The following is a 12397-nucleotide window of genomic DNA, read 5'->3' as shown; positions in this document are numbered from 1 at the left end:
TTCCCTATGTCTGTTGGCTTTTTGAATGTCCTCTTTGGTAATATATTGTCCATATACTTCTCTACTTTTTGATGGGTTTTTTTTGTTGTTGTTGTTGCTTAATGTATTAAGATTTGGTCTTCCCCAAATATTGTTCTCTTCCCTACTGTACTTGTTTCCCTTTTTCTCCTCTAGTCCTTATGTGAGGGCATGCGGATTCTGGGTTGTGTGAAAGAAGTCAATGAACTGGAACTGGTGATCAGTCTTCCCAGTGGACTTCAGGGGTTTGTACAAGTGACTGAAATCTGTGATGCTTACACCCAAAAGCTGAATGAACAGGTGGCACAAGAAGAACCTCTGAAGGTAAGGAAGATGAGATGAAATGCGTTGCTAGAAATAAGTGTTCCACAAAGCAATGTAAAGTTTTGATTTTACATGGCTGGAGTTAGCCTACTGGGTAGGGAAGCCACATTGCCATGTGCATGATTTAAGCTTGAGCCCAAGCCCCAAATGGGAGGTGCTTTAACAATGAAGGAAGCTCTGGTGCTGTCGTATCTTCCCCTCTTTCCCTCCCTCTCTGTGTCTAAATGAGAAAAGTGATTTTGAACAGTGAAATTATGCATCTGTGAGACCTCTTTCTTTTATTATAATTTTTATTTATTATTATTATTTTTTAGCCAGAGCATTGTTCAGCTCTGGCTTATGGTGGTATGGGGGATTGAACCTGGGACTTTAAAGCCTCAGGCATGATAGTGTTTGCATAACCATTATGCTATCTACCCTCTGCCTGAGACTCCTTTCTAAGAAAATAATCTGCCACTTTGCTAATGATTAAGTACAAGGTGCCCTGAGAGTTTATAATAGGGAGTTTATTACTATTTTAAGAGTAAGGGGGTTCTTACTATTAAAGGACAAAACTGGGAAGATGCTGAACATTATAGTACAAGGTTTGGATGCCTGAGTACCCAGAGGATCTGGATTCAGTCCCTGGCACATGCCAGAGGTCCGCAGTACTTTCCCTCCCTCTTCCTCACTTTCCCATAAATAAGCCTGTTTAAAAGCATTTTGACTCACCTCAGGGAAGCTAGAAGATTTCCCTGAGGATGGGGCTTTGGTGGATCAAGAAGGAAGGGAGTTCAGACAGTAAGATCATGTTATGTCACTGAGAAAAGGCCAGTATGGCTAGAACAGAGTTCAAGGGAGAGCTGAATGGAGGCTGGCTACATGGGGACTGATTTTAATTCAGTCAGTTCAATTTTAATTTTAAATCAGTGCCTTTGAAATGTTGTCAGTGGTGTGGAATACATGTACACAGTCTCAAATACAGATGAAAAGGACAGGCATAGTTGCCTAGAATTTAGTTAGAAGGCTCTGTGCTTGACAGCAGTTTATGCTTAGGATTTACTGAGGCCTGAAGAAGTGAAATCAGTGCCTCATGATGGTTTTCTGTGGTTGGTGAAGCAGAAAGAAGTATCAGCAATGAATCCTGCCTGGTTTCTGTTGACTGACTGGACTGTTAGCCATGCCATCTTGAGTTAGGAAATCCTGAAAAAGTACCTGGATTGGGAGAGAGATGATTTGATTTGATTGGGGGGGGGGGAGGGTATGTTGACCTTTGAGGTGCAGTTGAGACATTCAATAGAAGGTTATTCCAGAGCTCAGAGAAGCCTGGTCTAGAGACAAATGTGTTGAGATTTCTTTGTGTAGGTAGTAATTGAACATGTGAAGGGGAAGAAGTTAGAGGGATCAGATAAGAGTCAAAAAGAGTCAGAAAACTTCTGCCTGGAGTGAATACTGTGTTCTAATTGCTGAATAGAAGTTATTGTCAGACGAAGGAGGTACCAGAGAAGGAAGAAAAACAGTGAATGAAGGGTTTTGGAAGGCTGAGAGGAACTATTTAAAGAAGGAAGGGCTGAGTGCTAAATTCTTTTTTAAATTCATGTTCGCAAAGGGCTACAAAATAGACTACTGGATTTAGTGATGTGGAAGTTATTGGTGTTTTGGGTTTGTTTGTTTGTTTTTGGCAGGGGGAGATAAGGTGGTAGGGAGAGGAAGAAGATCGAGGGAACTGAAGAGTGAGCAGGAGATAAAGGAGAGATAGTAAATGTAGATGACTTTCCAAAAGTCATTTTTTTTCCTTCTGCCTTTTAGTTGGAGATATTTGGAGACCTTGGCTGAAATTCAGAACTGTGACAACAGATATTTCTTTTTAAAAAGTTATTTTGCATGCGCACTACCCTACAAACCACCTCCCCAGTCACAGCACCCATATTACAGTTGTGTGTGTGTGTGTGTGTGTTTTATTGATTTAGTAATTGCCAAGACTGTATGATAAGAGGGGTACAATTCCACACAATTCCCACCATTCTCTGTGGGAACAGCTATGCTTTTCATGTGCTTTATTGAGATCTGAGGATGCAAAGCCAGCAGGTGATGTCTGTTTGGTTCAGGGGAAGAATGGTTCAGGTCTTCCTCATTTGTGTTACATAGGATCTGGTCAGCTTGCCAGAACTCTTCTTACCTGGGATGCTGGTGCGATGTGTGGTGAGCAGTCTGGATGTCACCAAGAAGGGCAAAAAGACCATCAAGCTCTCTCTGAACCCCAAAAAAGTCAATGAAGTCCTGAGTGCTGAGGCCCTGAAGCCTGGCATGGTACGTATCTGTGGTCAGCAGAGAGGGGCAGATGACTTGTCTTCTCCCTGCCCTGTCTCCCATCCATCCACACACAGACTGGACTGGGTCTTTTCCTGATGAGAAAGGAGTTGGAGAGGAGGTCCTCACAGCTTTTGGGTACTTAATGGAAATTAACATGAACTCAGTGATACTACTTTGGAAGGAGGGAGAGGGAAAGTAAGTCCAAAATATGCCGGGGGTAAATAATAATAGTAATAATATAAAAAAATAACATAAAATAAAATGCCTTCATGGAACCTTTAGGTGATAATGATGATGAGTTCCTTGAGGTCCCTTACTTACCAAGACTTCTTGGTTAAGTCTTTTCAAAGACTTTCTTGTGTTTGAGTGGGAATGCTGGAAGACTATTCTTAGACAGCAAGAGACAGGGCATACAGGGCAGTGTGTTAGCACTACACATAGGCAGCATTCCACTGAGTCTTCCAGCCCTATGGAGATTCATGAGAAATTAGTTTTAGAGCCTCCTGAATCTAGTAGGTACAAAATACACACTCATAAAAATTACATTCTGGGAATCGGGTAGTAGCGCAGCGAGTTAAACGCATGGGGCGCAAAGCGTAAGAACCGGCGTAAGGATCCTGGTTCGAGTCCCAGCTCCCCACCTGTAGGAGAGTTGCTTCACAAGCGGTGAAGCAGGTCTGCAGGTGTCTATCTTTCTCTCCCCCTCTCTGCCTTCCCCTCCTCTCTGCATTTCTCTCTGTCCTATCCAACAATGACATCAATAACAACAACAATAAAACAACAAGGGCAACAAAAGGAAATAAATATTTAAAAAAAAAATTACACTCCCCACATGTAGCCTTCTGGCTTTGTGAGCAGTAAAGCGGCATGTCTCTCTCCTCTATCTTCCCCATTCCCTCTTGATTTCTGTTTGTCTCTATCCAGTAAAAGAAAATATATACTTTTTGTGCATAAGAGGAGATTGATTTCATAACATTTGGTAAAACTTGGGAGTCGGGCGGTAGTGCAGTGGGTTAAAGCATGTGGTGCAAAGCGCAAGGACCTACGTAAGTATCCTGGCTCGAGCTCCCAGCTCCCCACTTGCAGGGGAGTCGCTTCACAGGTGGTGAAGCAGGTCTGCAGGTGTCTTTCTCTCCCCCTCTGTCTTCCCCGCCTCTCTCCATTTCTCTGTCCTATCCAACTACAATGACATCAATAACAACAATACTAACTACAACAATAAATTACAAGGGCAACAAAAGGGAAAATAAATATTAAAAAAAAAAAAGCAGTGGAAATTGAGATAGACCCTGAAAATTCAGTAGAAAGGGGATAAAAGTGAGCTAAGCTAGAGGAAGCTGACAGCAGTTAAGGTGCTCTTTCAGGTACTTTATTTGAAATCTTCTCACAGCAACCCTGTGAGGCAAGTAGGTAGATATCCCTCTTATACATTGGAATCAACGAATTCAGAAAGGCTTAAGGGAATTGCCTAAGACCAAATAGGAAGTCTCAGTGCTGAATTCACTGCTTGCCATGAAATACTAACAAAGTAGGCAAGATTTATTTTTTATGTTTTGGAGGTGCTTAGAAGGAAGATGATGACACCTAAAATGGTAGTTAATTCCTGGGGGTTGGGGGCAATGACCTTGCAAGGGTCATCTGGTTTATCCCTTTGCATAACATCGGCCTTTTCTCTCTTCTGACAATTCGTCAGGGGAGACACCCTTCTCTGCCATTTCATTATTGAACAAGTGAAATGTACCTCACTGCCTGGGATTTCAAGTCCTTGAGAGAATTGAAGTTATTGTCATTTCTTTTATCCTCAATTGAAATTGAGGTTTAAAGTTAAAAGTAGGTGATGGTGGGATATTAGGATATGTCAAGATTGGTGGTGGGAACTGGTAGCTTTGGTGCTGGAGGCTTGTTATATAGCCCATTACCTTTGCCTTTCAAGCGTTTGAGAATGCTTTCTTTGCCTCCAGCTGCTCACAGGGACTGTGTCCAGCCTGGAAGATCATGGCTACCTGGTGGACATTGGTGTTGGTGGGTCTCGAGCTTTTCTGCCACTGCAGAAAGCCCAGGAGTATATTCGACAGAAGAACAAAGGTGAGGGGAAGAAGAGGGGCCAATACATAGTAGTGAGGGGCTATGTCTGGGGATTATATTTAGTTAGGCTTTGTTAATGTTGGTTGATCCTAGGTGACAGAGTGGGAGGGTTTCTCTAAAATCAGATTGAAAATTTGACTTTCTCTTTAAAATATATATTTAACTTTATTTCAGTAAGAGAGATACAGAGGGAAAGTTACAAACAGATAGAGACCAGAGCACTATTCAGCTCTGGTTTATGGTGGTACAGGGGATTGAACCTCGGATTTTAGAGCCTCAAGCATGAGAGTCTTTTTGCAATAACCATTGTGCTATCTACTCCTGCCCTGCCCTGAAAGTCCTCCCCCCACAACATTTGTTTTATTTTGTTTTTCTTATAGTTGATAAATCAGAGAGAAATTTAGAAGGGAAAGGGAGATAGAGAGGGAGAGACACAGAGATCCACGTGTAGCACTGCTTTACTGCTTGTGAGGTTTGCCCCCCTACAGGTGGGGACTAGAGGCTTGAGCCTGGGTCCTTGTGGATGATCACCTGTGCACCACCACCCAGCCCCTATGAAGGTCTTTTTGCATAACCATTATGCTATTTCCCCAGCCCCTTTTTCTAGCTTAGAAGATATCGCCGGGATATGGTCTTGTGGGGCCTGTGAATCAGAATTTCTTATGGAGATTTTCATGTTACTTAATTTTATTTGCGGCATACATGATTCCTAATTAGATAGGGTCATTTTCCTCTGTTCTTGTAATTGGTACCTTGGTGATTGAGAATCTGGGGAGTGTTACAGAGTATCTGGGCATGTGGATCTTTTCAGCTTTTGCTTGAGCCCAAGCTAAAGGTTGTTTTTATAGAAGAAAGTTAAAGGTTCTGTTTTGGGCTGGGACTGGGCTTGCAGGTGCTAACCTGGAGGTCGGTCAGTACCTGTACTGCATCATTGAAGAAGTGAAGGGCGGCGGCGGAGTTGTAAGTCTGTCTATTAGTCACTCGTCCGTTTCTGCTGCCATCACTACTGAGGAGCAAAGCTGGACCCTTAATAACTTGCTCCCAGGTCTGGTGGTCAAAGCCCAGGTGCAGGAGGTAAGCCATTCACTGTTACTGCTGTTTTCTGAAATTAAAGCAAAAAATTTTATTAAGTAACACAAATGAAAATTGTTGTCTGGAGTAAGATGGCCACTGTTCACCTGTAGACATTAAACACTCGAAAAACTGTGACCAGATGCTGAAATGATGTTTGGGATACATCAAGTGACATAAACTAATAAGTAAATCTCATCTTGTGTGAGGTCCTGGGCTAATCCCCTGTAACCACAGTAAACAAACCCGCAGGATTTTATTTATTCATTAGAGGGAGGGAGAAGGAAAGAGAGGGAGAGTGAAGGGGAGGGGGAGGGAGAGAGATTGTGAAGTAGATGACAACACCAAACACCAAAGTTTCCTTCAGTGCTTTGGGGGCGGGACTCCAGAAAAAATAAAAACCTCAGAATTTTTTCACTGTTCTGTTGTCACCTAGCCTTTCTTGCTGTTGAAAAAGTCTGGTATCATTTTGATTTCTCTTTGTTTGTAAATGATTTTTCTTTTTGGACCAATTGATGTATCTGTCTTTTTAAATGCTGTGCCTGGCATGGAACCCTGGATCTCAAGCATGTGTTTGACTGCTCAGCCACCTCCTGGGCCCCCATGTTGAACTTATTGAGAAACAGCCAAAGTAGCTACAGCTTTACATTCTTGCAAATAATGTAAAGGTTTTTTTTTTTTTTTTTGTATCCAAACAAACAGTTGTTACTGCTCTTTTTTATTATGGTCAGCCTAGTGGGTGATTTGAAAATAAATTTTTTTTTCTTTCTTTGGAAGTAATTAATGTGGTTTTAGACATCATGAATCAACCCCCTAAATGTCTTATTACTTTGTTCTGTGTAGGAGAGAGGTGGATAGTATAGGTTGAGGAGAAACACTGAGAGGGCCTTTTCTGATTTCAGTATTACTTCAGAATTCTTTTATGAGGGACGTATCACCTTTAGTTCCATCTTGGTTTGGGGGGATTCGTCAGGGTCCACCAATGAAGTTGATCAAAGCCAGTATCTCCCTTTTGTAAGCATTTGTGTTTGGCCTTTGAAGTCTGGGCAAATCACTAGGTCTCAACAATTTTTCAGGTCAGTAATTCCTTGAGAATCCTTGTGCAAAGTATCTTTCATTGTATTGGGAAATCCTGATAGTGGAAGAATTAATATTTTCTCAGGCTAGAATAAAGAAACAACCAGACCTGGGAAATATTCTGCCATTTAGTTTACTTTTTCTTTTATCCCTTCTTTACCTACCCCGCCTCCCCCCGCCTACAACTGTTTTATAGAAGGAAAGATTGACAGGGTTAACTGGGAGAGCATGGAAAATGAGCCAGTGAGTGATTTAGCAAGAGTAGAGTTCTTCACATTTTTGGTTCCTTCTGAGTGAGTGATATTTGCCATAACTTGTTTATTTATTTCTAGGTGACTCCTCTTGGCCTTACACTAAACTTTCTTACATTCTTCACTGGTCTGGTTGACTTCATGCACCTGGATCCCAAGAAGGCTGGAAAATATTCCTCAAATCAAACAGTAAGAAATGTTATGCCAACCACTTCCCCCCCCTCCAATTTCAGAATGACTTTTAACTTTCTTTTTAAAATTTAACTTAATATTTTTAATTAATTTCCTCCAGGGTTATTGCTGAGGCTCAGTGCTTACAGTATGAATCCATTGCTTCTGGAGGCCATTTTTCCCTTTTTTTTTTTTTGCCCTTGTTGTTGCCATAGTTGTCATTGCTGCTGTTATTGTTGTCATTTTGGCATAGGAAAGAGAGAAATCAAGAGAGGAGGGGAAACAGAGGGGGAGAGAAAGACATCTACAGACCTGCTTCACCACTTGTGAAGCGACACCCCCCCCACCCCAATCTGGGATCTTTACACCAGTCCTTGTGCTTTGCACCATGTGTGCTACTGCCTGACTTTCTGTTATTTATTTATTTATTCCCTTTTGCTGCCCTTGTTGGTTTTTATTGTTGTAGTTATTATTGTTGTTGTTGTTGGATAGGACAGAGAGAAATGGAGAGAAGAGGGGGAGACAGAGAGGGGGAGAGAAAGATAGACACCTGCAGACCTGCTTCACCACTTGTGAAGCGACTCCCCTGCAGGTGGGGAGCCGGGGGCTCGACCAGGATCCTTCCTCCAGTCTGTGCGCTTTGCACCATGTGTGCTTTGCACCATGTGTGTTTAACCTGCTGCGCTACTGCCTGACTCTCCTATTTTTTAATTTTGATAACAGACTGCTCAGCTCTGGTTTATGTGGGTAGATTGAACCTAAGATTTTGGAGCCTGAGGTATGAGAGTCTTTTTGCATAACCATGTTTTCTCCCTGCCCTTGCAGAATGACTTTATGGAAGAACTACTGATTTAGAGGATTGTTGTTGCAAGAATAAATACCCAGATTTGTCTAAGCTGACCACTTCTTGATTCTATTTGTGCCCCAACCAGCTGCCCTGAATCATGTAGCTAGAGAGCAGGTCTTAGAACTGCGTGTGTACATGAGTATGGACAGGAGAGAGGAATAAAGAGTGTTCTTGAAAAACCACAGGAGAGTATCAGTGACTATCTTTGGGTTCTAAGTTAGGAGCCCATGGAGAAAATGGCAATATTGCTTTATAATAGTTGTTTACATTTTAATATTTATTTATTTTATGGCTTAGTATTTGGAATACTATTTAACAGGAGAATAAAATAAGTTTAAATAGATGTGGCATGAAACAGTTAATTTTTTATTATTTACTTTTTCCTCTAGGGTTATTGCCGGGGCTTGGTGCTGGCACTACAAATCTACTGCTCCTGGTTGACATTTTTTTCATTTTTTATTGGGTAGCACACAGAAATTAAGAGAAGAGCGGAAGAAAGGGGGGGAGGGAAAGACACCTGCAGACCTGCTTCACTGCTTGTGAAGTGGACCCCCCCACACAAGTGGGCAGCCATGGGCTCGAACTGGGATTCTTGAGTGTGTCCTTGTGCTTCATACTATGCGTGCTTAACCCAGTACACCACTGCCTGGCCTCTGCATAACAAAACTCAAGTAGAGGGAGTTGGGCGGTAGCGCAGCGGGTTAAGCGCATGTGGCATGAAGCGCAAGGACTGGTATAAGGATCCCTGTTCAATCCCCCGGCTCCCCACCTGCAGGGGAGTCGTTTCATAGGCGGTGAAGCAGGTCTGCAGGTGTCTATCTTTTTCTCTCCCTCTGTCTTCCCCTCCTCTCTCGATTTCTCTCTGTCCTATCCAACGACAGCAACAACAGTAATAATAATAAAAACCACAACAGTGATGGGAAAAATGGTCTCCAGGAGCAGTGGATTCATGGTGCAGGCACCGAGCCCCAGCAATAACCCTGAGGGCAAAAAAAAAAAAGTCAAGTAGAATAGATTCAGTTTTGAAAAAATGTTTGGGAAGTACTCATTGTTGAAATGCTGGGTGATTTATGTAATCAGGTATTGATAATGAACTCTGGGTGATTTTTCTGTTTCATCTAAATACTCAAATTTTCTGCAATGACTAGACCACACACATGGGAGGGCATTCGTCCCACCCAGTGAGCTATCAGTGTGAAAATGTTTTTTTTTTTCTACCTGGTGATATTAACATTTTGGTGAACCTCTTCCTAGTAGATCTTTTTTTTTTTTTTTTTCTTTTTCTTTTACCACCAGGGTTATTTCTGGGGCTTGGTGCTGGCAATAGAGTTCACCACTCCTGGTGACCATTTCTCTCCCCTCCTATCCCTCCCTCTCTCCCCCTCTCTCTTATCTGTCTGTCTGTCTGTCTGTCTGTCTGTCTGTCTATCTATCTATCTATCTGTCTATCTTTTTATTTGATGGGACAGGCAGAAATTGAGAGGGGAGGGGGAAATAGGGAGAAAGACGGACATATGCAGACCTGCTTCACCTCTATGAAGAGTCTCCTCCTGCAGATAGGGAGCAGGGGCTTGAACTTGGATCCTTGCACTCAACTGGGCACGCTACTGCCTGGCCTGCAGGGTTTTCCCCTCTCTTCTTTTTTTCCTGTGGTCATGTTTGTGTACTTGAGGCATTTTACCTTCTCTCCTATAACCCTGTGATTAGAGAAGGCGATTTCTGGTGTGCTTTAGTGATGCAGTGATACCAGTACATGAAGGAGGCTTACTATGTGCGCTTCACCGGGTGCACTACCCCCCCAAACTGCCCCGCCAGTTTTATTTGTTAATAAGAGATAGATGAGTTTGTTTACTAAGGAGACAGGAAAAGAACCAGAGCATCATTTTGGACAGGTGGTGTCGGGGCTCAAACCTGGAGAAGCTCGCCTTTATTCGTGCTCTCTGCCGACAGTGCCAGCTGCTTGGCTACCAGCCAGCCTTATGTTAATAGCCACAATCTGAACAGGGATTCTTGACCTCAGAAAGCCTGTCCCCCAGGTCCCTTGTCTCCAGTCTACCTCTTCCTGCTTATCATGCCCTTTCCCTGTCTAGGTAAAGGCTTGCATCCTCTGCATTCACCCCCGGACCAGAGCTGTGCGGCTGAGTCTGCGGCCCACCTTCCTACAACCTGGGCGCCCACTCACCCGGCTCTCTTGCCCAAATCTCGGAGCTGTTCTTGAAGGCATTCCTGTCCAGGGCTTCTTCAACAAAGCTGGGGCCACTTTTAGACTGAAGGATGGCTCTCTGGCCTATGCTCAGGTAAGAATGCTCTTTGTTTTGTGAGGCATCTTTAAAAAAAAAATTATTTATTTTTTCCCTTTTGTTGCCATTTTTTAAAATTATTGTTGTTGTTACTGGTGTCCTTGTTGGATAGGACAGAGAGAAATGGGGGGGGGGGGAGACAGAGGGAGAGAGAAAGATACCTATAGACCTGCTTCACTGTTTGTGAGATGACCCCCCCTGCAGGTGGGAGCCGGAGGCTGGAACTGGGATCCTTATGCTGGTCCTTGCTCTTTGCTCCACGTGCTCTGAATCTGCCGCGCTACTGCCCAACCCCCCTTGTGAGGCATCTTATCTCTGGAAAGACTTATAGTTCACACAAGCCCTTTTCTGCTTCATTCACTCTTTTTAGTGTTTCCTATTTTTTAGTTTTCACGAGTGTTGCAGACTGCTTATGCGCTTAGAACAGTGGCCATCTGTTCTGCTAGCATGCCTTAGACTTAAGTTGAGGTGTATGATAGCTGGTCAGCAGAGGTATATAAGTGAAGATCTACACCATGGTTTGACAGAGGCTTTTTTGGACAGATGATAAATATTTTCGGGCTATTTGGCTTCTGTTCTAATTACTCGTCTTAGTTTTTATAGCCTAAAAGCTGTCATAGACAGTGTATAAATGAATGTATATGACTGTGTTCCAATAAAACATTAATTTACGAAAATAAACACTGGCTTGTGAGTCATAGTTTACAGACCCATGACCTAGATGGAATCTTCTAACAGACCATCTGTGATGGTAAAGAGAAGCTTTTTTTTTTATTGTTGTAGTTATTGTTGTTGTTTCTGATGTGTTGTTATCAGATAGGACAGAGAGAAAAGGGGAAGACAGAGAGGGGGAGAGAAAGATAGACACCTGCAGACCTGCTTCACCGCCTGTGAAGCAACTCCTCTGCAGGTGGGGAGCTGGGGGCTGGAACCGGGATCCTTCCACTGATCCTTGCGCTTTGTGCCACCTGCGCTTAACCCTCTGCACTACCACCTGACTCCCAAGAGAAGCGTTTTTTAATTAAAATTAATATTTTGTCCTCCTCTGCCTACCCGGAAGCACCAACATGTACGCAAATCTCTCTTTCTCTTACTGCCCCATGTATTCCAGCATGCATGTTCTCACTTTTCTTGAATAAAGCTTAAAATCCCTGAAGGAAAAAAAAAAATCATTATTTTGAATGGTGATGATAGGTGGTAAATATGTTGAATTTATTTAATGTATTTTGTTCTTAATTGCTCGGTACTTTGTAGCTCAGCCATCTCTCCAACTCGAAGAAAGCCTTCCATCCTGAAGCCTTCAAGCCAGGGAACACTCACAAGTGTAGAGTCATCGACTACAGCCAAATGGATGAACTGACCTTACTTTCTCTGAGGACGTAAGTCTTGTCACTAGCATATGAAGGTGTATCGGTCAGTTTCTTTTGTCCTTTCTTTTTTGATATCATGATATTGGTAGCCCTGGATATTTAGGGAGCCTCTGCCCTAGTTTATTTAATCTTGCATTTTCCTTCTGTTTTAGGTCTATTATTGAAGCACCGTACCTTAGGTATCATGACATCAAACCTGGGACTTTGGTAACGGTAAGATTACAAGCATGTAATTAGATATTCCTTCAGTTTCTAACAGTCTAGTTGTCTTGTACTCATGGTAACACATTTAGAATTATCTTCCTTGCCTCTGCTCATTATGTGAGAAAATTCTCCTCCCCCCAGCCAGAGCACTGCACAGCTCCGGCTTATAGTGGTGTGGGTATTTGAATGTCACTTCAGAGCCTCATGCATCTAACTCTCTGTGCACAGCCTTTAGGCTTTCTCTCCTCCTACTGGAATTTCTTTGTTTTCCTTGGAATGACTTGTAATTAATCTTGAGGTAAGATCTCTCTGATTTCTAAGTAAGTTCATATATCCTGGAGTTTGATGGTGTTTATTATGCCAGGACAAAAATTAGTACTATGAATT

General features: G+C 42.7%; 1 protein-coding gene across 1 annotated transcript in view; it reads left to right on the top strand.

The window, feature by feature from the left end:
- Positions 1-12397, top strand: part of PDCD11 (programmed cell death 11) — a 52984-nt gene that overhangs the window by 5807 nt on the left and 34780 nt on the right. The window contains exons 4-11 of the mRNA XM_060171394.1: positions 175-342; positions 2470-2631; positions 4596-4719; positions 5612-5793; positions 7200-7307; positions 10227-10433; positions 11691-11815; positions 11959-12019. Coding sequence (XP_060027377.1) covers positions 175-342; positions 2470-2631; positions 4596-4719; positions 5612-5793; positions 7200-7307; positions 10227-10433; positions 11691-11815; positions 11959-12019 — 1137 coding nt within the window. The remainder of the gene's footprint in view (positions 1-174; positions 343-2469; positions 2632-4595; positions 4720-5611; positions 5794-7199; positions 7308-10226; positions 10434-11690; positions 11816-11958; positions 12020-12397) is intronic.

Source organism: Erinaceus europaeus, chromosome 14, assembly GCF_950295315.1.
Source record: "Erinaceus europaeus chromosome 14, mEriEur2.1, whole genome shotgun sequence".
In the NCBI taxonomy this organism is placed as follows: Eukaryota; Metazoa; Chordata; class Mammalia; order Eulipotyphla; family Erinaceidae; genus Erinaceus; species Erinaceus europaeus.
The sequence above is the reverse complement of the archived record's forward strand: the minus strand, read 5'-3'. Positions and strand labels throughout refer to the sequence as shown.